Raw genomic sequence first — 26,956 nt, 5'->3', positions numbered from 1 at the left:
CGTACCTTTTCCGGGAGAAATAATGTTCTGGGGGGTGGGCCCATTTTCTGGGACCTGATGCCGCCGCTGCCAGGCTATGAAAGACTGGCTAACGTGATGGTGAACAGAGGGCTCTCCGGTGGATTCTACGGGTTGCCCAGGTCCCAATCTCACCGGGTGCGTTGAATATAGGCTACAGATTGTGATAAACGCCGACATGAACGGGAAAAGCCACCTCTCCAATGAACTGCTACAGCCGACGACGTGTTGCAACAAACCCAGCCTGTGAAGGGAACAACGCGCGTTGACATAGATCTTTGGTGGACTCTGTTGGACGGTATGTGCGGAGCCCATTGGTCAGATAGACTACCTGTGGAACCTTCCAATTCTAAATATCCGTCAGTATATAGATTTAGATCCTGGGTTGTCTGCTGCAATTACGCCTTTGTAGTAAATTATTTCATCGGAAGGACATTGAGATTCTGATCATAAACCGCTGGTGTCTTGGATCGAGCAGTTTTCCTTTGAGGGATATGGGACAGCGGACGGAACCGGTCTTTTGGGTTTTGACAAGGCATCTTCAAAACACAGGTGAGTAGATGAATGAAAAATAGCGGCGATAACATTAGATCATGAGGTATTATGTCTTCATTGTATTGGGAAATGTTTATTTTACCAACTCTGTATAGGCCTACAAAATCACTATACCCAAGCAGTTAATCCGGTAAAAAAGAAGAAGATTAAATACAGTGGTTTTTGGTAGCTGTCTTAATCTATATTTTTGTAAGTGTGCTATTCTATTTCCTTTTACTAAATTAAGGGTTGTTGTGTGTGTCCTCTTTTGGAAGGACTGGTCCAGCATCAGTTAACGTCACACCCATACATACCCTCAGTGTCACTGAAGAATAGGTTAACGATGTTGTTTAGAAATGTTTTTTTTTTTCCCTTTTTAAATTGTTACAGGCCTATCTGCTGTTCTACCTGATCGTTATAAATGCTTCATTGTAGAGTTGCTGGCCTTGAACACAGAAGAGTGTACAGATGTCTAGCATGTATTGTAAAACCTTAGTGTCTACTTTCCATTTTTTCTTTTAATCACAGATTGCATAAGGTAAAGCAATGCCTAATCTCAAACACAAATGGGGCCTCTGTGGGAGCTTCCATAATTTCAAGTACTTGGCAGGATTTGTACTCTAAACTACAGCATTAAGGTAGCAGATATGTTTAGTGACAGATATTGTGTAACATGTAACTTCCACACAGCCTTAGCTCCTCCTTGAAGAAACTAACACCTAGTTGTTTTGTTTAAATTTCAGCATGGCACTGGAGTGCTTGTCACCATCTATTAACTTGTGGTTCCAGTAGTCCAGTAGTTACAATTGCAATTGAATGTGGAGAAAGAACCCTTATATGAAAATTCCCTTATCTGAAGGTCAAGATACGGGATCTGGAATGACTTGATGGATCATAAAATGTAGAGCCTTATTTCTATTATATTAATATTGAAATAAATTGTGAAAAGCAGGGTTGGATTTAAATAATACTGTGCTCTACAAGTCTTCAACAGACCGTGAATCTTCTAATCATAATAACAGGTGTTGATATACATTCAGGAAGTCAGTGGAAGATTGTATCTTGTACCACATTCTATTTCTGCTAGTTGATGTCTACAACATTTGGAAATTGGAAATGGAACTCTTCATTCCAGTTTATCAAAAATGTTATCAAAATAAGACTTTTGCATAAATACAAATTGTAATGAATACATTTTCACCTGAAGCAATCTTCCACACTATTTGAATGTTTCATAGAAAAAGCTTATTCTGTTAATTAGTTCATTCACACCCAAAACGAGTAAACGTAACTATGGTGCAATTGTTTGTGACTGACTATAATCCTCGTTCCCACTGGCAGACCTGGACAAGGTTGTAAAATGTATTTCAAATGAATAACTTTTACCTTGAATGTCTAAATAGAAATTAAGAATATCAAAGAAAAAACAATGAGCCGGAGCCAGCGATAAAGAACCCTGAACAGCTGTGAGTTTCCTCCTGCTTCAGATTTGTTCTTGTAGGTTCTAGCCCCCACAGAGATGTTGCATGTCTCTCCTTTGTGTGGGTTTGTCTTGCCTTGACTCCTTCTGTAGCAGCTAACGTGCTGCTAATCTTACTGGCTACCGGGGCCAATACCAGATTGAATACGCTTCGGTGTTATAACTGAGACTGCTGGGGTACGGCAGAATGGAGGCAATCCGCTGGCATTATGGGTATGATGCCAACATCCATGATATTTTTAACAAATACAGAAAGTCTAAGAGTCCTAAAGACTATCAGGGCAGTGTTAGATTTGATAAATTCCTGGGGTTGAGTTGGTTGGGCTGAAATATGTTGAATGTTGATTAAAGTGCAAGTTAAAACAGGAGGCTAAGAGTGGGTATCTAGATAAACAGTCAATGTCCTGCTATTTCCATGTTTTATTAGTTATAAACTGGTTTTGTCTCGATGTTAAAATATCCAAAATTTTTAACCATATGACCATAGAGTGAAAAAAGGTTTAGATGCACACTCTTCGATTTCTCAGATGTATTTAACAGGCTCTTTATTATTTCAATATGACACTACTTAACATATTCAATGTATAACTACAATACTACATGCAACATTTCAAAAGCCGGTTGGTTCAAAAGATTAATCTGTCAAGATAAAATGTCAACGCCTATTTCCATTCCAACAATCTTGTACACATAGGCTGGTGCAAAGGTAAAGCCCATGTGTTAATCCTCAAATGCTCCATCTTTACTAATCTAGGTATGACACACACAAACACACATACATGCACACGCACGCATAAACACTATCACATCAATTGACAGAATAAAAAGGATTGAACGCAAAGAAGTGAAAGGAATTGAGTGGGCGGCAGTGGGAAAAAAAGATGGAGATGCAGGCAGAGGGATAGTGGGAGTGAGTGGCACATGGCTTTCTGTCTAAAAAAAGAACGACGATGAAGCCAAAAACCTGAAGCTGGATTAGCTAGATAAGACTAGATGGAGAGAGAATGGTGGGGAGAGAGAGAGAGGGGCTGAAAGATGTATTCCTGGTTCCCAGTGTTGACCTCAGTGCAGATGCTTGCTGTTGGTTTGATGCTCATAAATACCTTCTGAAATAGGACTAGTGCATGAGTGTGGGTGCTGAGAGAAGGAGTCAAGGATAGGTGGGAGAGAGAAGGAGATTAGGAGGAGACGGTATAGTCACATGATGGGTCAGGGTGGGGGGGGGGGGAATTGTATGATAAATCTACGTACGTCCTTTCGCTCTGAAAAATAAAGAGAGCGTCTAGTTTAAAGGAATAATGAGGAAACTACAGAGGTACAAGAGGATAAATGGTGGATATGAAGCTTTGCAAAGCGAGCAAGGGCAAGACGAGCACAATAGAGAGGCTCGTTCTGAGCTGTAAGAAGAACACTGACCCTGGGAAGAGCGACGGGGGAGACGGGAGACCACGCCTTGCATGCCCGGCTCTGCACTGACTGGGGGGAGCATAGCCATACTGCCCATGCATTTCACCACCAACCCACTGTTGGCTAGCCTCACTTCGCAGCTAATGGGGCCCCTTCTCCCGCGCTCTGGCCATTTGAATGCCATTCCAGATCTTTTATGACCACTTACGATATGTGTTGCAGAGAGCAACCTGCTTTCAGTGCCCCACAGCATTTCAGGATCTATCCACCCCATGTTTACATTTTTTCAAACAGTATCATTGAGTATCATTGAGTTTAGACAAGCATTTAGTGTAAAATTCCACGCAGCAAACAGGTATTTTGAAAGGCACCTCAGATTGAGCCTGGTACTGATTATGCCGTGAGCTGCTAAGAGCCTCAGAAATGCAAATATTTGGTTACCTAGGTTTGTTTAGGCTTCTTCTCAAACAAAACTAGAAGATTTAAGACGTCGCTCTGGCCTCTTGCAACTTTGTTGATGGGGAATTTGCAACAATTATATTCTAGGCTAACTGATTAATAAATCATGTAAAAATTGAAACTTATATTTTCATACCAAATAACAACTTAATGTGACTTGTTGTCTTTAATAGATCGTTAATACAGATGAAAAGTTAGAAGGAAATGTTATGAGACCGTATTATGAGCTCAGTCAGGTGCCTTAGTCGATCTTAAAATCTATACACCATAATGGTTTTCACTGTTCAAAACTATTGGTAACTTGTACCACCCTTTGGGTCAGGGGGGCGCAAGCAGTTTGAGGTAGTGAATGGCTTTGATTGATATTTAATTAATAAACATAATAATAAATATTTATAATTTCAGATAATTTGCAACCAAATTGATGGCTACTGTGTATAAGTGCTGCTGTGTCTTTCGACTAATTCAGTTTGGCTGAAGGTAATTTCAAGACAACAGGGCTGTACTTCTCAGAAAAAAGGGTAATTGGTATTAAGGAGATTTTGGAAGGCTCGACATATGCAAAACAATATTTAAATATAAGATGCTTTGTAGGACCAACGTGCCATAAGTTAATGGCCGGCTGCTTTCAAGCTTTTATATACTGACATCTTAGAAAAGAGAGCAAATCGTTTCATTATTTAAAACGATTTGTGGTAACCCAAGCAGTGAGAGGCCTCAAGACTCCTTGCAATAATATAATTGTTCAATTAAGATTGATTTACAACCGACACGTGAGGGTTTCTTCCTTCCATTGGATAAGACGCCAGCACTCTGTAACACTGTTAGGTCAGACAGACAGGGAATGGTAAGTCACCTTGGGATCAGTGTTTGTTGAAATGCAGGGGGATGCAACAACTTAATCCCTTCTTCTGTCCTTCCTGTATTTCAGTATCAAACATATCATTTTACCTCTGAAATGCTTTGAATACAGGGATATTTCCATACTAAACAGAGCGTGCTACGACTGGCCATTTATGTTTGTTAGGTTTTTTCACCAGGCTGCGAATTGTGTGGGGGGGGCAGAGGTGTTTGGCTTCCCCCGGATGTGATGAGGCTTCTAAACGTACAACTTCAAATGAGGTTTAAAATATTTAATAACTTAAATATGCATGTTCTGTGCTTGTTCTGAGTCAGAATATTGTATATATCTCGGTGGACTATACCATTTTTCCTAATACTTAACCTATTGCAGTTGTCTTTTGTAACTTCTCAATACAGAGCTAGAAGGCCCAAACAAGCAGGTTCACGTCATTTGATTTATCCTTCTGGATTTAAATTGTATTCCCAGGCCCACATTAAAAGAAAATGTGAAATAACTACAAACAATAGTCTACCACGACAAGACATTTAAAAAATACTATCAACTCAAATAACTTAAAATCAACTTGAATCAGTTAAGATTGACGCATGTAACAATATTTCTCAATCTTTGTCTTTCTCATACATTATTAGCCTGATTGCTATATTTAGGCTTAACAGTTATATAATTGCATAGTGGATAACCCTCCTATTATAAAATAAAAGGGCAGCATAACACTCTTGTCTTACATGGCCTCAAATAGCTAAGACATACCTGAAAGGTCATGTAAATGTAGGAAAGTGAACCCCAAGACCCCTCGTTTTGGCTATCCTCCCACCTTTATAATGCTGCTACATCCTCACATCGTGGTATATTGTCTGAAAGCTTCTTGTGTTCCCAAGCTGTGTCATGTGACGTCACATTTATCGACACGTCATAGTATAATTCGTACCCTGGTAGTAGCTTTGGAAATGGCACTGGAAGCACTTGAAATAGCATTAGAAGCTGTCTTTATATTTGTACAAAAGTACACAACAAACTAAAAATCTGCCAGCTATATTGTACCTGGTGTACAATATTAATGGATTTGATTTAACATAGCTTTTTCTAAATGAATATGTTTTTACTTGTATTGTACATCCAAACATTGTAGCTTCTGTAAATGGCATCATTAGTACCAGTAACCAGTGGCCAACCCATTGTCCAGAATCTTTTATTAAGCCTTTGTTCTGTGTTCTGGTCACACACGTTTGCATTCTGGTCTTAATGGAAGTGCTCTTCAAACAACTCATTTATGGGTATCTCCTCTGCAACATAACAGAATAGTCTTCTTTTTGAGTTTATTGTTAATAATACTATTTACCTATTACAATCAAAGACAGACCGAGAACTTAATCATTTGATTGCAAAAGGTTAACAGTGACCACACACTATGCTGAATCCACAGCGCTACACACTTATCCTGTTTGTTTTTCGCTGTGTTGCTTTGTGTTCGATCTGCAGGACAAAGTAAGTTTGTTTGCACTAATACTCCCCGGGTTGATGTGTAGTAGTAGTAAGGTCAAGCGTGGTGCTGCAAAATGGAGAAATAGTAACCCTGTTTTCCCCTAGAATTCGAGTGATCAGCTACTGCAACATGATTTAAATGTTATTTAGAAAACGATAATAGTGCCTCAATATGCTACCAACTGCATTCATGCTAAATGCAGGCAACACAGCTTGGCTGATCATTAAACATTACTCATGGGAGAGGAATAGAAGTTGGGTTAGACTGCCTAATGCAGTAGGCTAATAACAGTAATTGCTATAGATTACACCAAACCATCCACGGTCTATAACCAGTCCCAAAAGCAATGTTTTCAATATATTGTTTTGTACTGTTCTTCGATAAAGGGTCAGTCTTGACCTTTTTATTTTAAATGTACTAAATGTATTTGGTACGTCAGTGTGTCTGCTGGAATTTCATAAATATGCAGCCGGTTGGATCACTTGTTCCCCGAAGGAGGAAAGGCACGTGAAGGGGAACTGTCTTTAGGTTTGAGAGGTCAATGTGTAAATGCGTCACAGCCATGAAGCCACGTTGGACTGCATACCACACGCTCCCTGAGCCATTCCCTGCCAATTTCAATGGGTCCACGTAGTGGGGATGGCACAAAGATGGAAAGCCAGCGCTGTCATTGTTGTTACATCATTGTTGTTACATCACATGGCCTGGTGCAGAGTAGCACACTCAAACACAAAAGCATTTCACACACATGCTGTGACTTGTCACAGGCATTTCCCAAAGCCAGGGGCATTTAGTTTTCACAGAGAAAATGAATAACTGAGTATAGGTGATTTAAATATGAATTTATTTATTTATTTAAAGCTAGGTTGGCAATTTTGAGAAACAAGCCAGGGCAAGCTGGATTTTAAAGGACCCAACCAAAAAAAATCCCCTGCATCCCTCCACAAAGTAATTTCAGTCAAAACACATGTCTAGCTGGATATCTTCAGCAATAGGTCTACCTAGCCTTTCGGAAGACTGCGGTCATGCGCATTTAGGCACGTGCAGGTAGCCGACAGGGTAGAGATTTTTTTCAGGGCAAAATAAATTATATTTCTAAGACAGACTTAATACAGGCCTGTGACATCCATTGATTTATTGAGTGCTTTCGGAATATAAAGAGAATTTCAAAAACATGTGACAAAATAAAAAGCCTACCCTAGCTTTGAATGAAAGTAAACTGCATTCATTCTAGCTAAACTCTCGCTGCAATGCCGCTGTTGGTTCCAAGCAACTGTGAAATTTACTAAATGTTTGCGCTCAAACTCACTAGATCATAGTCTAGATCTATCTAGATGTAAGCACACACACTCACGCACAAGCATACACCCTACCCACAGGAGACTATCCATGGAGCTCAGACTCGGAAGTGCTGATCCACGACTACACTAATAATTTATATACTCTTCCCCATATAAGGCGCTGTCAGAAAAGCAGGGTGTGAAGCTGCTTTGCAGGATTTAATCACCAACTCTGGACAAAACAAAGGGCTGTTTCCAATGAAGAGTTTACCTCTAAAGGAGGTCTCTGATATAAAAGTCATTTATTTCGGTGCATTTCCGACCGGCATCCCTTAGATTAGATTTGATTAAACTATATTGTAATTTGGCAGAGTACAAGAAATGCAGTAAGCGTCTAACCAGAAGTGCAAGAAAGCAGTAAGATGCAGAGTTGGTAAAGGTAATGTGGGTTGCTTCTTGTTATGAGAGTGATTATTGTGCTCTGAATACGATAGGAGGAGGGGAATATGAGAGACATTCAATACTTATTATTTCTATTTATGCATCTTGCTGGGGCAGCTGATTTCAATCACATTAGCTCTTGTTACCACATTCTTAGGCAACTCCTTTTCTCTTCCTATTCCTTCGAAAACACATTTTTAAGCGCTGTTGCAACTCTTTCTGCTTTCTTAACTCGGCTTTTGATTGGTTAGGTCGGTTTATTAGGATTTATTGCCAACACCCCTTGCCAAAAATGGGAACTTGAAAAGTTACACCAGCAAACGGCAAAGTTGTATAGAGAACAATATTGACTGTAGACCATTCATGGAGGTCTAACTGCTGCAGTCTCGATGACTATCGAAAGTCATGCTTTCGATAGTAGCCCTCTGACGTGCTATTTTCCCAGACATTTTCTCCAATACTTGTGTCCTTAGGCCAGTCTATGGCCTTGGTCATCAGTTGACTGTGGGGTCACAAACGTGAAGTAGGCTAATTGCAACATTATACCATACCTGATGACGGATGAACACAGTATGCATGGTCTTATGTGACAAATGTGTCTTATGTGAGTTAACTCTTAACCCTCCAAGCTCTTAAACAAATATAACTTAAAAATATATAATTTATGTATGGACTGCAGTTGGTTCTGCAGTGCAACAGTTCAAATTTCCTGGGCCTGGCTTTTAAGAGTTGAGCTGCTGTCCACATTCCTTGACCTCGCTGTCTCCCTCTGGTTTTTCATTTTACCTGGGGCCTGAGGCCACTCTGCCCGGCTCAGTGCCCTTCTCTCTCAAACCGAGTTAATTGCGAAGGGAACAATCCTTTAGCTTTGCCATAATGCCATGATGCCATTAGGTATGAAAGCCAAGTTGTCTTTCTTCTCATGTATTTGGTTGTGCAGTCTCTGAGCCGTGCCTCTCAATACTTCTAATGCTTGCCATCTCTTATCCGTGTTCGTGTTTTGGCAGATGACACTTATGCTAGTGTATTCCCAATCATAGTGTTGATAGGGAGGATTTAGCTGCGTATCTTTAAAACGTTCATGCTATTTCCTTGGATGTTGTTGGAAAATAGAAAAGTGTTCATCAGAATCTGCATGTTTTTTCAGTTTTTTTATTTCATACTCACATGTTGTACTGAGATGATTTGATACATCATTAGAAGTGTGCGTGTGCGTGTGTGTGTGGATTGATCGATCTACACACAAATTGTAAAGATATTAAGTAGTAACGGGACTGTGGAGTGCAAGATGCTGAAAGACCTATGGAATAGTTAACAGGTTACTTGATATACAAGCGATAGGAGGACCTGACATGTAATGCATGTTTACAATGCATATGTGTGGATTCCCTCCCCACAGGGCAGTGATGCCTGGCATGGTGATGTTTCGGCGGCGCTGGTCAGTCGGGAGCGATGACCTGGTGCTGCCCGCACTCTTCCTCTTCCTGCTGCACTGCATCTGGTGAGTCGGACAGGTTCGCATGGCTCTGTGGGTTGTTATCCATCCACACATCCGCAGTGCATGAGGCCAGGTACGCTGGGGACAGGACACCGCTCGGCAGAGGTGGAAATATTTTCATACAGAGCTTGTGCTTTTTATTTTATTTTTTTACTTTTCACCCATTTCTTTCATTATTTTGTGCCTCTGACTCACACAAAAACCCACACAACAATGCAATGTCTTGATATGTTCTCGCTTCCCTCACGGTTTTCATTTTTGAAGAACTTCAACCTCAGTGTGTTGATATTTTGCGCTAGAGGAACCGGGTAATATTGACATGGAAAAGAGATAAAAATAAATAAATAAACATGATACGTACATGATTCATAAATGTAACAATATAGTAAGCATTCACTGCAGATACAAGTTTCCTGTCCCTTTATCAACATCATATTGATGTATTTACATTTACATTCTTTAATTCAGCACATCCGTATATCCAAAGCGGACTCCCAAGTCAGGCTGAACAATCAGAGCTTGCGAATGATGTTGCTGTGACGGTGCTGCACAGTCAAGTTCCCAAAAGAAAGCGGAGAGCACTAGGGATCGGTATCGCTCAGAGCGTAGGTTCCGGTTCATGTTTCGGTTCTGGTTTCAGATGATTTCAATTGGCTTTCAACTGACTTGAACAAGTCAGTTGAAATCCAATACTCCGCTGCCTTCAAAATAACTGTTCATCAGAGGCATTATGATAAAGCACTTCTAACACTTCTAACATCACATTTCGACTACAAGCTTTCAGTACTACTCTTTTCTACATCATTTGGTCGGTACCTAGCTAAGTTCTGAAATTTGTGACCCATTCCGAGATGGGTTACAAATCCGGTTTGTTAGTTTGATGTTTGTTCTATTGTGCTTTTATAATTACACATCATCCCTAGTGTCCTGAAGCCTGTGTTTGGCTCTCCTCAGGCTGGTGGTGCTGTCTGTGGTGCTATTTGGCCTGCCGTACGGCTCGGAACAGTCCTGTACGGTGACGCTGGTGGACCATGGCCGGGGCTACCTGGGCATACTGGTCAGCTGCCTCATTTGTGAGAGTGCCATCATGTGGCTGAGCATGCGAGGCAGCATCCTGTACACACAGCCTAGGGAAGCTGTGCAGTACGTCCTTTATATACGCCTTGGTAAGAGCTGGCCTTAGCCCTTCACGTGCACACACCTACACACGGACACACATAACTCCCTTAGAGACACAATAAATGTTTTAAGGTTGAATAATCAGTGGTACGTATGAGAGAACAATAGATTATTTGTATTCGGAAACTTGGTAAGAAATGAATCCCTTGCAAATGCCGAATGCGTGATAAATGGTACTATTTGTGCCTCAAATTATTAACAGCTGCTTTATCCTGCATATTGGGAGCTGCCAAACGGCTAACAGTATATTATGGATGCAGCCAATATCAAGTGGCCTTACAGTTTCATGATATGAAAAGATGGAAGCATATCCATCCTTTCCTCTCATCTCCTTTGCTTTTTCATTTAAGCCCAAAGCATATATTCCCTCATATTTTTGGAGCGACACAAACAAGAACTAGAATCCTATTGTTATAACGGAGCATGGCCACAGATCTTGGATGTAATGTGGTGGGTTTTCTCTGTACTTTTCAGCCATTCTGGTAGTAGAGCTGGTCTATGCAGTGGTGGGCATTGCCTGGCTCGTCCAATATTACCAACCATGCTCTGATGTCACCGCCAAGAACGTGGCCCTTGGTGAGTTCACAGTAGCTTGTTTTCAATAATGCAGAAATAGGCCGTGCCTTATCTTGTGTCTCTAACTCTCCTTTTCTCAATATTTTGCTATTGCTCTTTTTCCTTTCTTCGTTTCTTTATTTCCTCTATCTTTTTCTCAATTTTTTCCTACTTCCTCTTTCTCTCTCCCTCACTTTCTCTTCCTCTTTCTCTCACTCACTTTCTCGTTCTATTTTCTCTCTTTTCTCTTACTTTCTCTCTCTCTCTCTCTCTCTCTCTCTCTCTCTCTCTCTCTCTCTCTCTCTCTCTCTCTCTCTCTCTCTCTCTCTCTCTCTCTCTCTCTCTCTCTCTCTCTCTCTCTCTCTCTCTCTCTCTCTCTCTCTCTCTCTCTCTCTCTCTCTCTCTGACTGCAGGGATCGTGGCGTGTAACTGGATGGTGATCTTCAGCGTGTGCTTCACCCTTATGTGCACCTTTGACCCCACGGGGCGCACCTTTGTGAAGCTCAAAGCCACCCGCCGGCGCCAACGCAACCTCACCACATACACACTCAGGTACCAACTGACCTCCTCTCTGCATCTCTACCTTACACACACACTCACGCACGCATACACACGTGCACGCACGCACACACACACACATTTACACATAGACATTCAGGGACAGACAGACGGGACCCCATGCCACAGCACATATTTGTGGCCCCACCATATAGTTTGCCTCTCTGGGTTATGTGTTGCTCTCTATCACATAGACACCGGCTGGAAGAGGGCCAGGCCAGCAGCTGGAGCAGGAGACTCAAGTTCTTCATGTGCTGCAGCAGGGCCCAAGACACGCAGTCGGTGAGTCCCAACCTACAGCTTGACTCGTTTCAATACCAACGGCAACCGCTTTGCGGAGTCGGCAAGGGTTCCGTTTCATTCCTTCATCCAGAATTTGCGGAACCTTGGTTGCATTTATTATCTTTGTTTCAGTCGTTTCAGTTCTGTTTTAGCTCACCATTAAGTTTTCTTCCCTATTCTAGTCCCTCTCACACCCCATTCACTACTCAAACAGTGTACTATGCTGTTCTTTATACTAAACATACTGTACTGTATGATACTGTACCGTATTGTACTATACTATACCGTATTGTAGTATACTCTACTCAATGCACTGTATTATTTTGGGGCTATCGCCATTGATTTTCCGAATCATTTGATTCTGATTCACAACCCCGACTTGATATCAATTCAGTTAGTGATATTTCCGTTACAATACCAAATTTGCTTGGATATGAAAGAGATTCCCGTAGCACTAAGGCTGTCAGTTGTACTAGGAACACTCTAGTCAGTGGCAGTTATTATTACAAATATTAATGTGTACTGACATTTTTGTTGAACATGACCAACACACTACAGCAGTCAACACTTTAGAAGGTAAGAAACCAAAGGCTTGCTAAACGAGACTAACAGGGTTAAAGCCTCAAGCCTTGTAGCAACCCAGCTTAGATTCCCTCCTGTGGTCTTATGCTACGCTTCATTCCCTCTATACTTCAACCTAATTAACTGTGTATGGCGACTTGTTCAACCTCAGCCCTTTATAATACTGTCCTGTACTGAACCCGTGTGCTGCTCTTTGGTACAGGATGCTTACTCTGAGGTGGCCAGCCTGTTTGCAGAGTTTTTCCGAGACCTGGACATTGTGCCTAGTGACATTATTGCTGGTCTGGTTTTGCTCAGGCAGAGACAGAGGTCCAAAAGATTCTCAATCCTGGACCAGGTATTTGTGAGTGTGTGTGTGTATGTGTGTAGCTTGTTCTATTACTGTCATTTTATCTATTCAATTGGATATTAACAACGTTCTATTTGGTTCTTGTTTCTTCCCAGGCAAATAATGACATTTTGGCCTTCCTTTCCGGAATGCCTGTCACTCGCAACACTAAATACCTTGACCTCAAAAACTCGGTGAGTTCTGTATACACTAATGGCCTGCTTACAGTGCTAAAAGCAGAACGCTTATATTACCAAAGTTAGACACCATACGGTATCGTCTTCCCCCACTCTACTGGACATACGTCATACTAGTATTCATACATGTCCTTCTACAAACAGGGCATTGTAAATGACAAGCCACTGACATATTGCAATTGCAAGTAAAGACCTTGCATGTTTACATAGATACATTTGACAATCGGCAACTGTTCTTATTGGATACGATTTTGGAGATGACATTGACAACCCTCTCACCAAATACAACTTGTAATTGCAGCAAAATGTTACATTTTGGCAGCATTTATAGTTTGGTTGAAAATACCTAACATGTATGCTTGTTTGCCATTCCTTCTCGTAGACAGAGATGGGCATGTACAAGGAGGTGTGCTACTACATGCTGTTTGCCCTTGCTGCATATGGCTGGCCCATGTACCTTATGAGGAAGCCTGCTTGTGGGCTGTGCCGTCTTGCCAGTTCGTGCCCGTGAGGACATGCACACGCACAAATACAAGCATATTGTCATGGTTTCTGCGTTTTTTTCAAGTTGGTGTATTTTTTTCATTTTGAGGGGCATCAGGGCTCACAATATGTGAGCATTCACACAGAATATTGCATCATCAGATCTGACACACAGCTACAGGCGCTATCAATGCTTATTGGAATCTCATGACGCCTACTTTGTATACATGCCTTTATACATCTCTACTTTGAATACATTTTATATTAACAATGAATGCATTCATTGTTTCCTCCACATCAGTCTCCTTACATACGTCTTACATATGTGGTGTGTTCTCCAGATGTGTGGTGAACGGTTCCCGCCTGTCCCAGAGTGTGACTGGTGAGGAGGACAACTGTTGTGGTTGCAACGTCCTGGCCATCCGCAGACACTTCCTGGATAGGGAACTCAAGCAGGTCCACATTGTCTACACTTCCTGCCATGATGCTGTGAGTATGCTGGCGATTGGCCGACAGTGAAACAGAGGTCATTTAGACTCACGGTTGATTGGCTGATGGTGGATGCATTGATGAGGGATGGATGGATAGAGGTCATTCAGAATCAGTCTTGGTGAAATGGAAGCGTTAAGGCTTAGACTAGTTGTCCACAGATTAATTAGCCTGCCCAAAAGTGTTCTGAATGACTTTCAATTAGATGATTCCAAAATTCTTGGCATTTTATTTATATTGTTTAGATTGGTTGATTCCAGAAACACGCCATAGCCTTTATATTATAGTTGCATAAATCTTATGGCTATAGTATTATCTCAGCCCACTCTTGATTCTCCACTAAGCCTTAATTATGTAATTTAATCATTGTGTTTGTTAACATTTTCTTGTTCACTGTTTAGTAGCATTTGAGTTCAACTCTATTTCTGTCTGCATTGTTTGTAAAGGTGTATGAGACGCCATTTTTTGTGGCAGTGGATCATGGCACCAAAAAGGTTGTGATCAGCATTCGAGGGACCTTGTCCCCAAAGGTGAGGTGTGTGTGTGTGTGTGTGTGTGTGTGTGTGTGTGTGTGTGTGGTTACAAATTTGAGTGTGCATTAATAAAAGTCTTGAAATAATGATAATGGATTATACTTTTCTGTACAATTATCTTATTCCTTTTACATATTAAACACAAAAATGGACATTGAGGCAAAGGTAAAAGTGCCAAAATAATATTGACATAGTGTTGTAAGTCATTTGTCATGTAAAATACACACAGAAGCACTATTGAAAGCTGCAAACAGTATTTGTTTTGTTTCATTTGAAAATTAAAATCGCCCAGATAAGCCATTAGTCCTGGTCAGTGACACACCCATTTTGTGTGTTTCAGGACGCCCTGACTGACTTGACTGGGGACTCTGAACGTCTTCCTGTGGAGGAGCAACAAGGAAACTGGCTGGGACACAAGGTCAGAGTAGAGCTGGGCCCTGCAGTGCTCCTCTAAGTCTGTCTGTTTCCCATCGCAATTAAAATTAGAAATATTATTCCCCCGAACCATGGTCGTTTTTACCTGAGCGTAGAATAATTCATCTGAAAAAATACATTAATTTGACTACTGCTAATACTCCTACTTATTTCTTATTTTTTTCTTCATTCTAATCTCTGTCTAAATCTCATTTTTTAATTTTCTTTCTCCCAGGGGATGGTTTATTCAGCCGAATACATTAAGAAGAAGTTGGAGCAGGAAATGATCCTGTCACAAGCCTTTGGGAGAGACTTGGTAAATGACTGTTCTTCTATTCTGGACCTTCTATTACACTGTCTGTTAAAGCTATAGTAGGCAATTTGTTTCTGAAGCATGTTTGGTTGTATTTGCTGAAATTCTCTGTTGTGTGCGTGTCTTTGTGCGTGTGCAGGGTAAGGGCACCATGCACTATGGTCTGGTGATAGTGGGACACTCTCTCGGTGCGGGCACCGCTGCTATCCTGTCCTTCCTGTTGCGCCCTCAGTACCCTTCCCTCCAGTGCTACTCCTACTCTCCACCTGGCGGCCTTCTCAGGTTGGTTAGTTAGTTAGTAAGTTACTTAGTTAGTTAGTTACTTGGCTACTTTGAGGCCAACCAGAGATTCAAGGCACACTTGCATCTCTATGGTTTCTTTTTAAAGGGACCTATACAGACACACGTGTCTGATGCATTGCAGTATCGTATTTGTTGTTGCCAATTTACAATACCCGTCCCTAGATCATTTTTTCTCACCACAATCCTTTGTGAGTTTAATATATGAAAATAAAATATGAATAGACACTTTGAGAGGACAGGGGAGTTCATGCATGAAGCGAATACGTCTTCAGGGACAACAAGTCATCCTCAGATGCAAATGTTGACACTCTTATGTACTAAAGACATTCTAAAAAAGGAACCAGAAGAAGTCAGAAGCCTTGGTTTGGCTTTTGTTGAAGAGCATATTGTGCTCGCAAGCTGCCGTCCTAAACAGTCCATCTGTTGTTTGTGCCATTTCCTAAAATGCGTTAACTTTTGTGTTGGGTGTAGCATACTGAAGTCTATTTTAGTTTATTATCATGGTGTTCTGCCGAGTTCTGGGCCTGAATAGACCACCTGAATTCACCCTCACCTTGCACACCTCGCACCACTAAGGAGGACATTTCAACAGCCTCGGACACATGATGTCACTGGTTGTGTTAAAGCCTCAGATTTAACATAGGGCTGAACTCTGCTTTGTAATTCAAGTTGGAAGAGCGTAATTAATATACATATAATTAGTGATAACTTAGTTAACATGGACAACATAGGGATAACACCAAGTGACCTGGTTCTTCTGTAAAGTGTAATTAACCAGCTAGGACATTATCCTGACATCAAACATTATCCATTTCTATACCTATAAATCCTAAGGCAAAACTTTACATTAAGCGCACATTGATTAACCATGAAATAGCATTAGTTAATACAGTAATACACATTATTTATATGATAGGGTTAGTGGGTTATGGTTAGGAGTAACCCTATTGAATGTATAAATTGATACCTTCGTTAAAATTAACAACATGAGTGAAAATGAACACCATTAGTATTAGTTACTTGATTGTTTGTCAAGCATTAACTGTTAATGCTTATTACTGCATTAACTCATGTTCATTAATGGTTAATATCCATATTGTATTGGTTAATCTCTTACTGAGGTTACTCTCTTATCCCGTTCCACAGTGAGGATGCCATGGAGTACTCTAAAGACTTTGTGACATCTGTGGTGCTGGGCAAAGACCTGGTCCCAAGGTAAGCCCTCTTCTCGACGAGGCGATTATCTGCCATTTTGAGAGGATGACAATGTCCTATAATGACAAATATTGAACCCATAATTAGTTACGAAAAAAATGCCCAAAAAATAGGAGCAATACAATAACGATCATTCCAACGCTCCTGTGCTTCCAAAATGGAGGCGTTCTTTTCGATGTGATGTCAAGATTAACAAGCCCATTTGGGTTTTATGAGCCAGGCCCAATAACCTTTTCTCTCCCTCAAGGATTGGCCTCTCACAGCTGGAGGGGTTCCGGCGCCACCTGCTGGAAGTCTTACAGAAAAGTAACAAGCCTAAGGTGACTTCAGTTACTATATCAGGTTCTATGTCCATCATGTTTGATAGATGTCAACATAGCTCAGCTGGTCAGTGGATTTGAGTGTATGATTATTCACAATAATCAGACTTCAATCAGACAGATTATTTATCTAGTCTAATTGCAGACAAGCTCCAAACTGGGTGAGCCAGGCCTTTTATTTTATTTCTCTTCAATTTGTTTTGTACCAATCGCGCTGGCGTCGGAGGTATGTACACACAAACACAAAATTTGCAAGCACTACTAAACGTTTCCAGGTGGGGAGGCAAGCTAAAACACCAGCTTATATAAAGGGTTTCTAAAATGTTTCAAATCAACACTGTGTAGAAATGTTGTTTATTCTTCGGTAGAATACCTCTGTAACAAAACAGAAAGCGAGGCGTCAACCCGCCTGGGGTTGTTTTCCACTCTAGGCTCTGTGCCATCTCTCCCAAGAAGTTCTGTCTGATCTTTAGCATAGTTGGACTACTGGATCCAAGATTAGTGGAGGATGTATTACGCTCCTTGTCATAACCAAGTACCCCATTCAGCCCAGATACAGTGGTACTTGTACTTTAAATCACATCTAAATTGCAAGATAAAGCTTACTACAGCACGCCTGGCGGTGTGCACGGGTTTATGGAATGCTGTATTATTATGCAATAGAATACTGCGTCATTTCTACATCTTTCTAGGTCAGCTCGTGAATACGATACTTTGCGTGTGTGTGTGTGTGTGTGTGTGTGTGTGTATAAATATATGCATGTAAATATGTGTGCATGTATTTATGAAAAACGAAGCACACTGAGACACAGGACATGAATCATTCAGCCAGATGCCCCCTTTCAATGCCGTCTATGTGTCTCTTTTCAGTGGAGGATAATTGCGGGCGGCACCAAATGCATTCCTAAGTCTGAGCTTCCTGTGGAGGAGGACGTGGTCCAAGTCCAACCTGCTGCCCCCCCAAATAGCCGCCTCTGGCTCCACCCAAGTGACCTCAGCATCGCCCTGTCGGCCTCCACGCCTCTCTACCCCCCGGGCAGGATCATCCACGTGGTGCACAACCACCCTCCAGAAACCTGGTGAGACCATGGTGTACAATGGTTGGCCTTTGTTTACAGGGCCACTATTAAATAAATGTAGAACACATAAAAAGTGCTGTTTAACACACAAACAGTGATAATCAAATGTCGTACCCATTTCATGTTAGCATATTCCCTTCCTTCCTTCCTTCCTTATCCCGCTAGCTTTGGCCAGGAGGAGCCCACCTACTCTGCCTTGTGGGGAAACAACAAGGCCTTCGATGAGGTCATCATCTCCCCGGCCATGCTCAACGAACACATGCCTCACATGGTGATGGAGGGCCTAAACAAGGTAGGACAGACCTCCTCCTCCTCCTCCTCCTCCTCCTCCTCCTCCTCCTCCTCCTCCTCCTTCTCCTCCTCCTCATTTCGTTCCTTCTTTAAACCGCGAGAAGGTGAACCGACCGCTCTGGGTTGCTACGAAGAACAACTCATTCAAGTCGATACATTTCTGACGCCAACTCGCACTTTACCATGGAGACCATTCTTCATTAGATCCGAAGAAGCTGGATGCTTTGTCTACGCCGTTCGGTGTTGGTGATAGGTGTGTTGCCACGTGTGGGACAGGAAATATCCTCTTCGGTGTCACATCTTTCTGTATTTGTGTCAGCGTGTCTGCTTCTGATCACAATGTTTCCCCGTACGGTGTGGGGTGGTTATCCATGGAAAGCAAATTACGTTCTTTGTTGGCGCCATATTCTACTTGGGATAACATTGAACTTCCATGACCGTTCTCTGCAACAATACACCTTTTCTGTGAACTCACATTTGTAAACCTGTGACCTTATTGCTCATTTACTTGATCTTTGGTTTTACTTTTGAATTAATAATGTAGAATAATGTAGAATAATACATCTGAGCATTTTTAAGATGGTAAAAGCTTGTTATGTCACATTTTAGATTTGATTTATTATTCAGACAATGGAAAGAAACGGCCATCAAGCTCACAGGGAGCCACGTGTGTATTAAACAATTCTGTGGTCCTTCTCCTCTGTCTGTGCTAATTGGTATGAGAGCTGGCCATTCTGGAGACCGCATCGGTTGTTTGAACTCCTAACCATTCCCCCATTCTTTTCTAACTGCTCCAGTAGTGAGGCATGGAGGCTGATCCATACCGCTGGCCTTCTTTTGGCTTTCTTGGTTCCCTGCAAATATATGAGTCACTGGCAGAGCATCTCTCCAGATAAGGCGCTGTATTGATTTGTTGTGTGTGTGTGTCTGTGTGTGTGTGTGTGTGTGTGTGTGTGTGTGTGTGTGTGTGTGTGTGTTGCCATGTGATGGAATTTGCACTTGAGGTTGCACAGAGGTGATTCTTATTCAAGTGTGAACACTGCAGTGTTGAGAGTCTGGTGTGTCATCCTCCATAGAGCAGTGTGTGTGTGTGCCTGTGTGCCTGTGTGGGTGCGGTTGCGTGTGTGTGTGTGTGTCCCACAAATAAAATGTTCCTGTTCAACATGTCTCTAATTAGGGTGTGTGTGTGTTCATGTGGTTGTGCCAAGGTTATTGTTTGATGAATCCAATATTCCTACAGGTACTGGAGACGCATTGCCCTGCCCCGTCTGAGGGGGCAGACTCTGAACCATTGGAAGTGGAGGTCAAACAACCGAGCAGCACACACATCGTGCTCCCAGAGTTGAACTCTGACCTCCGTCTCGACAACACTGCCCCTCAAACAGAAAAAAATGCAGCGAGCGATCCCCCTCTCTCGGAGTCTGACGCTCCTCCTTTAACCGTCACCGTCTCTCCCATTTTGACACATAACACCAGCTCTGCCGTCAGCGAGACGGACTCGTCCAACGACCTGTCGCTCTCAAACAGATCATTAAACACTCCTTTAGGAACGCCCCCAAGCCAGCAGCATTCACACACGCCACAGACGGACACACCTATGTATCCCAGGTGTTTAGAGGTGGAATCCTCTATTTGATTGTGCGCTATGTTCCTGTTAATGGCCGTGATTAAACCGGCCTTTTTGACGGCACAGGCATTTCATTCATCATTCCCTAAAACAGCTCTTACCAACTGTCCCAATGGGCTCAGGAATCCGTCTGCATTTGTGTCAAAAAAACAACAGCCTGTACCCACCTCGACGTGCTTCCCTTGGGGAGGTTTACATCACTCTGTCATTGCCTAATTCTATTTTCCTGCTTGTTCAAAGCTCATTATTGCCCTGAGATGTTACAGAGTGCCATTATTCCTCCGTGCAGTGCCTGCAATCCTCAGGTGCAGAGTGGTCACATATGGCTTTAGCCATGCTCAATTCGCGTCTGTGACATTAGCCAAGCAGTAATGCACACAAGCCTTATTTGAGTTGTTTGATCTAAACGATGCCACGTTGTGAATTTTATTTGTGAAATAAGTTATGTATGGATATCATTTTATGTGCTAGGGTCAATCTTGGGATGTTACTGAGAAGCAAAGCCATACGTTTTATCGCCATATGCTTCCAAGTTTTCTATGAGCTGATTCGTGTGGCCTTTTCATTTTAATGTTCCTTTTTTATTTTGGATGGGGATGAATTAGATCTTCAAAGTATTTGATGCTGTCAGTCACTGACGGCCTAGGCAGTAGGATCTAATGTTGCTCCCACTGCCAACAGGTTTTTAATGTGTTTGCTGACCTTGTTACACAATGTTACCATCATCTCATCCGCGTATACCTTCTACTTAGGAATAGAAGCATACCTGTTGAAAGCCATATTAACTTTATTATGCCTATCGCTATCTATAGGTGTTAATATATATATTTATATATAAATATATACATTTCCATGATGCCATTAATATGACCCTGTGTTGCCATTGTGCCATTGTCATGTTCAATTGTTGCATTTTACTTTTTGTCTGTTTACGTGTCTGTCATGTTTACCCATCCCATTCCGTGTTTACATTTGTTTCCCATTCATTAAAAATAACCACATGTATCTAACTCTGTGTCTATGTGCTGTCTATCATAACCATAACAGAACATTCTATATTTCTATATTATAGTTGGAGATCGCATCGTACTAAATCCATGAGCACATCCATCATGTCATCACATTTCGATAAACTTGACTGAAACTTATCACGAAAAGCAGCTATCGGCTGAATAGCACCGTGTGTAGTGATTCATCATGCATTAACATCAACCCTAACAGTAACTGCATGATGTAAACGAATGAGTGTCCTGGTCATCACCTAGTTAGTAGTCTTTTCATTCCTTTGAAGATCTATCAATTGCTAAATATGAATGACAAACAATGTACCAGTTAATTCATCTACATTCTTCTGATTGCATGACATCTGTTCGCAACGCTTCCATTATTTGAATAACCAAATATTGTTCTGTTGATCCCTTTTGAAGGGACTGCACCAGAGGCAGTGAACTGAAGTCATAGAAGTGTACCAGTTACACACGTAACTGGTCTTAAGCATTAGGTTATATCCGACTAATAAAAACAACTATAACTCATAGGCATCATGCTCAGCAAGTTTAATATTCAAACCACTATTGTTGACAAGTTGATCGCCCCTGTTGGTTACCCCCCGTGTGTGCGTGTGTTTATGTGGACAGGTGCTGGAGAATTACAACAAAGGAAAGACTGCTTTGCTGTCTGCAGCCAAAATCATGGTTAGCCCCACGGAAGTGGACCTAAACGCAGAGACCATCTTCATGGGTGCCTCGACAACTTCACACCAACCCACGCCGATCGGCCAGCACCGGCGGAACAGCAGTGTTCGGTTAGTACGTGGTCTGTCCGGACGCACAGCACTCTATCATTTAACCCACAAAGATAACACTGCTTAGCACTCAAATGTGACGTAATCCTATGTATAAATGTCAATTTTGCATCGCTCAGGGACATGGCTTGGTCTATTTCTTTTTTTAAATACTCACTCTCAATATTCCCTTTCACTTGAAGGAATGTGATTCTATCTTGGGTTTTCATTTGTCACAATCTGTTTACATTTGAATGTTTCATTCTTTTTAAAGCCTAAAAGAGTTGTCACGGTAAGCCAATTAACCAGAACATTAACTTTTCTCTATTTATGTACTTTCCTTGCATGCACGCACGCCAACGCACGATGAACGCACGCTGTCCCGCTATAGAACTCTTGTAACGTACCGTCATATCCAATTCCGTTCCAGACCACGCTGGATCAGCTCTGCCAAATCTAGACTGTATAGTATAATTATAGTTAATACTATCACCTCCAGACGGGTCTCTGTAATCAGCATTAGAACCCCCTCTTTCCCTCTGTTTACCTTGTTTTCTCCCTAACGTTGTCCCTATAGGGCTCTCAACCTTTTTTGTGTTGTATTCACAAGTTAGTATTATATCCTCGCAATTCCTCTTGATGTCCAGTTCCTAGTGCTTCACATTTCCCACCTGATTCCCACTTCTTGGGTGTTTTAAATCTCCCTTCATCCCTCGGCTTCCCCTGTTCCCCATCTCCCTTTACCCCACCCGTCCTCCATCCTATTCTCTCCCCCTCTAGCTCCTGTGCCCACTCCGAGCTCTCTCTTGAGGGCTTTTCTGAGTGCCCTCCCCCCCCGGCGCCTGTTGTGCTGCGGGGGGCCCGCGAGCGCCTCACCGTGGAGCTCCGGGGGGGCAAAGCCCCGCTGGCCGTCATGGAGAGCCTGTCGGACGCCGAGTCCGTGTACAGCCTGGACTCCCGGCGCTCCTCGGCCGCACTGCGGGGCTCTCCCATGCTGGGATGCCTCCCCTTCCCCCTGGATGCCCCCATCCCCGAGGAGAACCCCTCCCTCAGCTCGCGCACCGAGCTGCTGGGAGCCGACTGCCTGTGCCCGGGCACTCCGGAGCACCTGGGCGAGTCGGGACCCTACTTCGCCTCCTTGGATTCCGTAGCCAGCCCCGAGTACGGCATGCGTCTCTCCCCCGGCACGGCCCACTACGGCGGGAACCACTGCCTAGCTCTGCGGGGTCAGGGCGCGACTCAGGCTTCTCCTCCTCCTCCTCCTCTCAATGCGGGGTTCGGCGGCGGCCTCCAAGAGGACGGCTGCGCCGTGATGCCCGCCGTCTACAGTCCCAGAAGCACTCCTCCCCATCAGCTGAGTCCTCAGGCTGGCTGCAGGCCCGCAGACTCCTTAGACAGGGAGGACTGGGCCACAGAGAATGGCCAGTCGGGTGTGGAAGCAGAGCTGGCGGCGGCCTCCTCCATCCCCGATACGCAACTGTCCAATGGAAACCCGAGCCAGGCGGTGCTGGAGTTTGCCCAGTATCTAGACTCCCTTTTCAGGCTGGACGGCAGCAGCTCCCCGCCACTGGAGCTGTCCGACGGGGAGTCAGAGTCGGGCCGCGGCTCCTACCTGGAGCAAGAGGAAGGTCTGGGTGAAGGACAGTCTATGGACGATAAGCGGCTTCTGGCCAGAGCCATAGTGGAGCCCAACTTGGTTCCCAAGCCCCCTCGCACTTTTGCTGGATCTGCGGACCCTTCCTCTGGCATCTCCCTGTCCCCTTCCTTCCCCCTCTCTTCGTCCGGGGAGCTCAATGACCTGTCCCCCGGTGAGGGGGCCACACACTCTCTACGAACATCCCCTCCCGGCCACTACCCTGAAGAGAATACTGTATCATCCATGGTGTGAGGAACCGCCTAAACTCCTGCCCTAACTTTATGTGAGAGCATCCATCCGATATTCAAAAAGCATATCACAGAACATGCATGCGATGGAATGCAGTCTGTCATACAAGTCATGTATCAGAGACACAACAACAGCAACAATATTGACTGATCTATAAACTCTTTTTTTCAGGTGTCTTTTATGAATGCTATGTTGAGCATTTTTCACACTTTTGCAACAACTGTAAAGAACAAAATTACATTCTGCATGCCAGAGAACAGTGCTGCTTTTTGGGTAAATTATTGTAGCTTTTCATTGCCATTCCAATACAATACTATCTCACTCCATCAAGTGAGCATTACATAAGCATGATATTCATTCAATGACAAGACATAACTCAATTGAATTGACAACTGTGCAGGGATTTAAACAATTTAAACAATGACAACAACATCAACAACCAGACACTGTAGAAGAGGTTAGAATAGGCACACTGTTGTAGTTTATATGCCGTGTACTTTTCTGGACCCTTAGCAACCTGGCTCTACATCCAGGCCTTACTTTTATTTTAATCAAGAATGTGAAACGCAAGAGAAAATGATGATCAAACAAAGGGAGGACGATAGAAAATATGCCTCAGGTTTACCGGGAATCGTCTTGTGGGACGAAAAGAAGTGTTCTTTATTGATGAAAATTCATGTGTCTTAAAATATTGATAGATGAGATATTGAAAGATGTGATTATTTTAGTTTTGCCATTTGTGGTGCATGATGTTCTTTTTGAAAGTGTTACTAAGCCACTTAACAATTCACATTTGGATCGTCTCGCACATCTCCAAATGCTTTATTTGCCCCTTTGCCAAAAAAGAATGCAATGTATTGCCAAATGTATTTATGAGATGTAATATTATGTATGAATGTGAATATTGTTCAAGTTAGATAGACGGCATTCAAGCTGAGCCCACAGGAGAGGAGGATTTACACCACACGTGATCTGCCTCTTCACCGGTCTATTGTTTTCTCTTGTGCCCATCGTTTGATGTAGCCGCCCCATAGAAAAGGATATCCTGACCTTGTCTCACTGCCATGGCTCCAATTCCAGAGACTGGAAACCCATCCTGTATCTCCAGTTCTCAACATCTAACTGACAAACATCTTAACTACCACACTGTTATTGTTGTTTTTTGATGCAGTTGTATTTTTTTAAGTATGTTTTGATGGGTCCCACTGGTGATCAGAGAAGCAGGTAAACTCACTCAAGTCGGTTATACCTATCAGGTCAAAGTCAAGGCGCTATTGGTAAATGACTGCCTGTCTGAAAAACAAACTGAATGAGGAATTTACTAAGAGGCTGGTTCACCAGGCATTTACCTGTGAGTAAAGCATCCTGGGAGATGTAGTGTAGTTGTGGAGGTTGTGTAGAGAGTGTTATTTCTTGTCAAGGTGCTAGCTCTTGACGCATTTACTTCCCTTTAAAAATGGTTCAACACAAGCAACCTTGGGTGTCTGACCGGAGAATACATATTGGTCTGCTCTATGGCATACGATCTTCCATATCATTTAAATGATTGGTTCGCAGTTTGCATTATTTATTATCATGAATGTCATCATCTTTATTGCTGTTAGATGGAATATTATACTTATATTACTTTTTTGCAACAGGTTGGATTTATCTTCTGTAAGTGTTATTTCAGGGAGTTATGGGGATTTTTTTTTGTACGAATTACACAGGAATAAAAAACGATCAATGTGGATTTTATTTTGCTCGGTTCCAATTGAAAAGTATGAGACGTGTCAATGCATGGCCATATTATTATTTGTTTTTTCAAGTCAAGGTGGTGACAATGCTCTATAATTAAAGCCACCTCACAGTGAGCTATGTTATATTCAGTTATACACACCACCAAAGCAGTATCAGGTAGTTGCACTGTTAGGAACTGGATTGTATGTGAGAAAACGAAGCAGCCATGTTCTTGCCAGTTTACGGACACCAAATGTATTCATTGTGTCAGCTCCAGTAATCACAAGATGTCACTTTTGTACAATAGCTTTGCTTTCTGGAGTCACAAGCCAAGCATTACTGAAAGAAAACCCTACTGTATAGTACATCCTCACAAAGACATGCACAGCACTGTCTGTTTTTGTGTAATTATTTATGCAGATCTCTACTTAAAAAATGAAATTCCAAATATAATAATCCAGGAAATCACTGTATTAAGAGGAAGAGATATATTATAATCTATATCAATACTGAAATATAAAGTTTATAGAAAAAAGAATATATTTAGACAGAACTGTAACAGATCAAACTATTGGCAGAATTTAATAGATTAGGAAATTGGTCTGTATTTAAAGTATTCAGAATAATTCAACTCTGTCTTGTCCATGTTTACTTGGTTTGCTTCCCTCCCCTCCTTCCCCAGAATCAGAATGTTTCTAATCTTTCCCTTCCCTCCCTACCCCAGAATCAGAATGTATCTAATCCCTCCCTACCCTCCCTACCCCAGAATCAGAATGTTTCTAATCCTTCCCTTTCACTGCCCTGCCTGTAACGGAATAAAGCAAAACCAACTACCAACACTCATTTGTCTCTACGGCCGTTATGTTTGTTCATTGAACATTTTTGCTTTACATAAGTTGCTTAAGGTGAAGTGAAGTCTTTGTTAATGTTTTTATTATTTTTTTTATTTTAGAATTTGCACAACCAGATTATTTAAGATTGTCAACCTCTTGTTATGTGTTAAACCATTAGTTGCATCCATCAATTTTGCCTACACTTTGCACTCATCTAAGAAGTGCTTCAAGATAACCTACAAACTGAATATACCATGGCTAAATTCTTAGTCCTTTGTTCATTGAACTTGTTTCCTTCATGACAAACCCAAGAGGTATAGTTGATCCATCCTCCTCAGCTGTGAAAATGTCATGATTGAAGTATAGCATATTATTAAAATGAAGGGAAAAGGTACATAGCTTGAGAGTGTGGTCTAGATTATGTTAGATGTTTTAGATGAATGTGATGTGGGTAGGCTACCATGGAGCTTGTCACGTTCCTGTTGTCCGCCAGGGGTCTTCGTGTTATTCACTCTAGCAGACT

General features: G+C 42.2%; 1 protein-coding gene across 1 annotated transcript; it reads left to right on the top strand.

Annotated features, from left to right (window-relative positions):
* Positions 1–26,336, top strand: dagla (diacylglycerol lipase, alpha). The gene is made up of 20 exons (XM_079736645.1): positions 1–570; positions 9,367–9,468; positions 10,420–10,631; positions 11,119–11,220; positions 11,613–11,751; positions 11,952–12,039; positions 12,824–12,958; positions 13,066–13,143; positions 13,529–13,653; positions 13,971–14,118; positions 14,565–14,648; positions 14,992–15,069; positions 15,301–15,381; positions 15,518–15,660; positions 16,828–16,896; positions 17,144–17,216; positions 18,087–18,295; positions 18,461–18,587; positions 21,851–22,017; positions 22,777–26,336. Exons 2-20 carry the CDS (start codon positions 9,374–9,376, stop codon positions 23,882–23,884), a joined length of 3,261 nt encoding a protein of 1,086 aa, XP_079592771.1. The 5' UTR covers positions 1–570; positions 9,367–9,373; the 3' UTR covers positions 23,885–26,336.
* Positions 26,337–26,956: the final 620 nt, after the last annotated feature.

The sequence above is a fragment of the Pollachius pollachius genome (assembly GCF_949987615.1).
Source record: "Pollachius pollachius genome assembly, chromosome: 5".
Classification (NCBI taxonomy): domain Eukaryota; kingdom Metazoa; phylum Chordata; class Actinopteri; order Gadiformes; family Gadidae; genus Pollachius; species Pollachius pollachius.
This window is presented reverse-complemented; position numbering and strand designations above follow the sequence as displayed.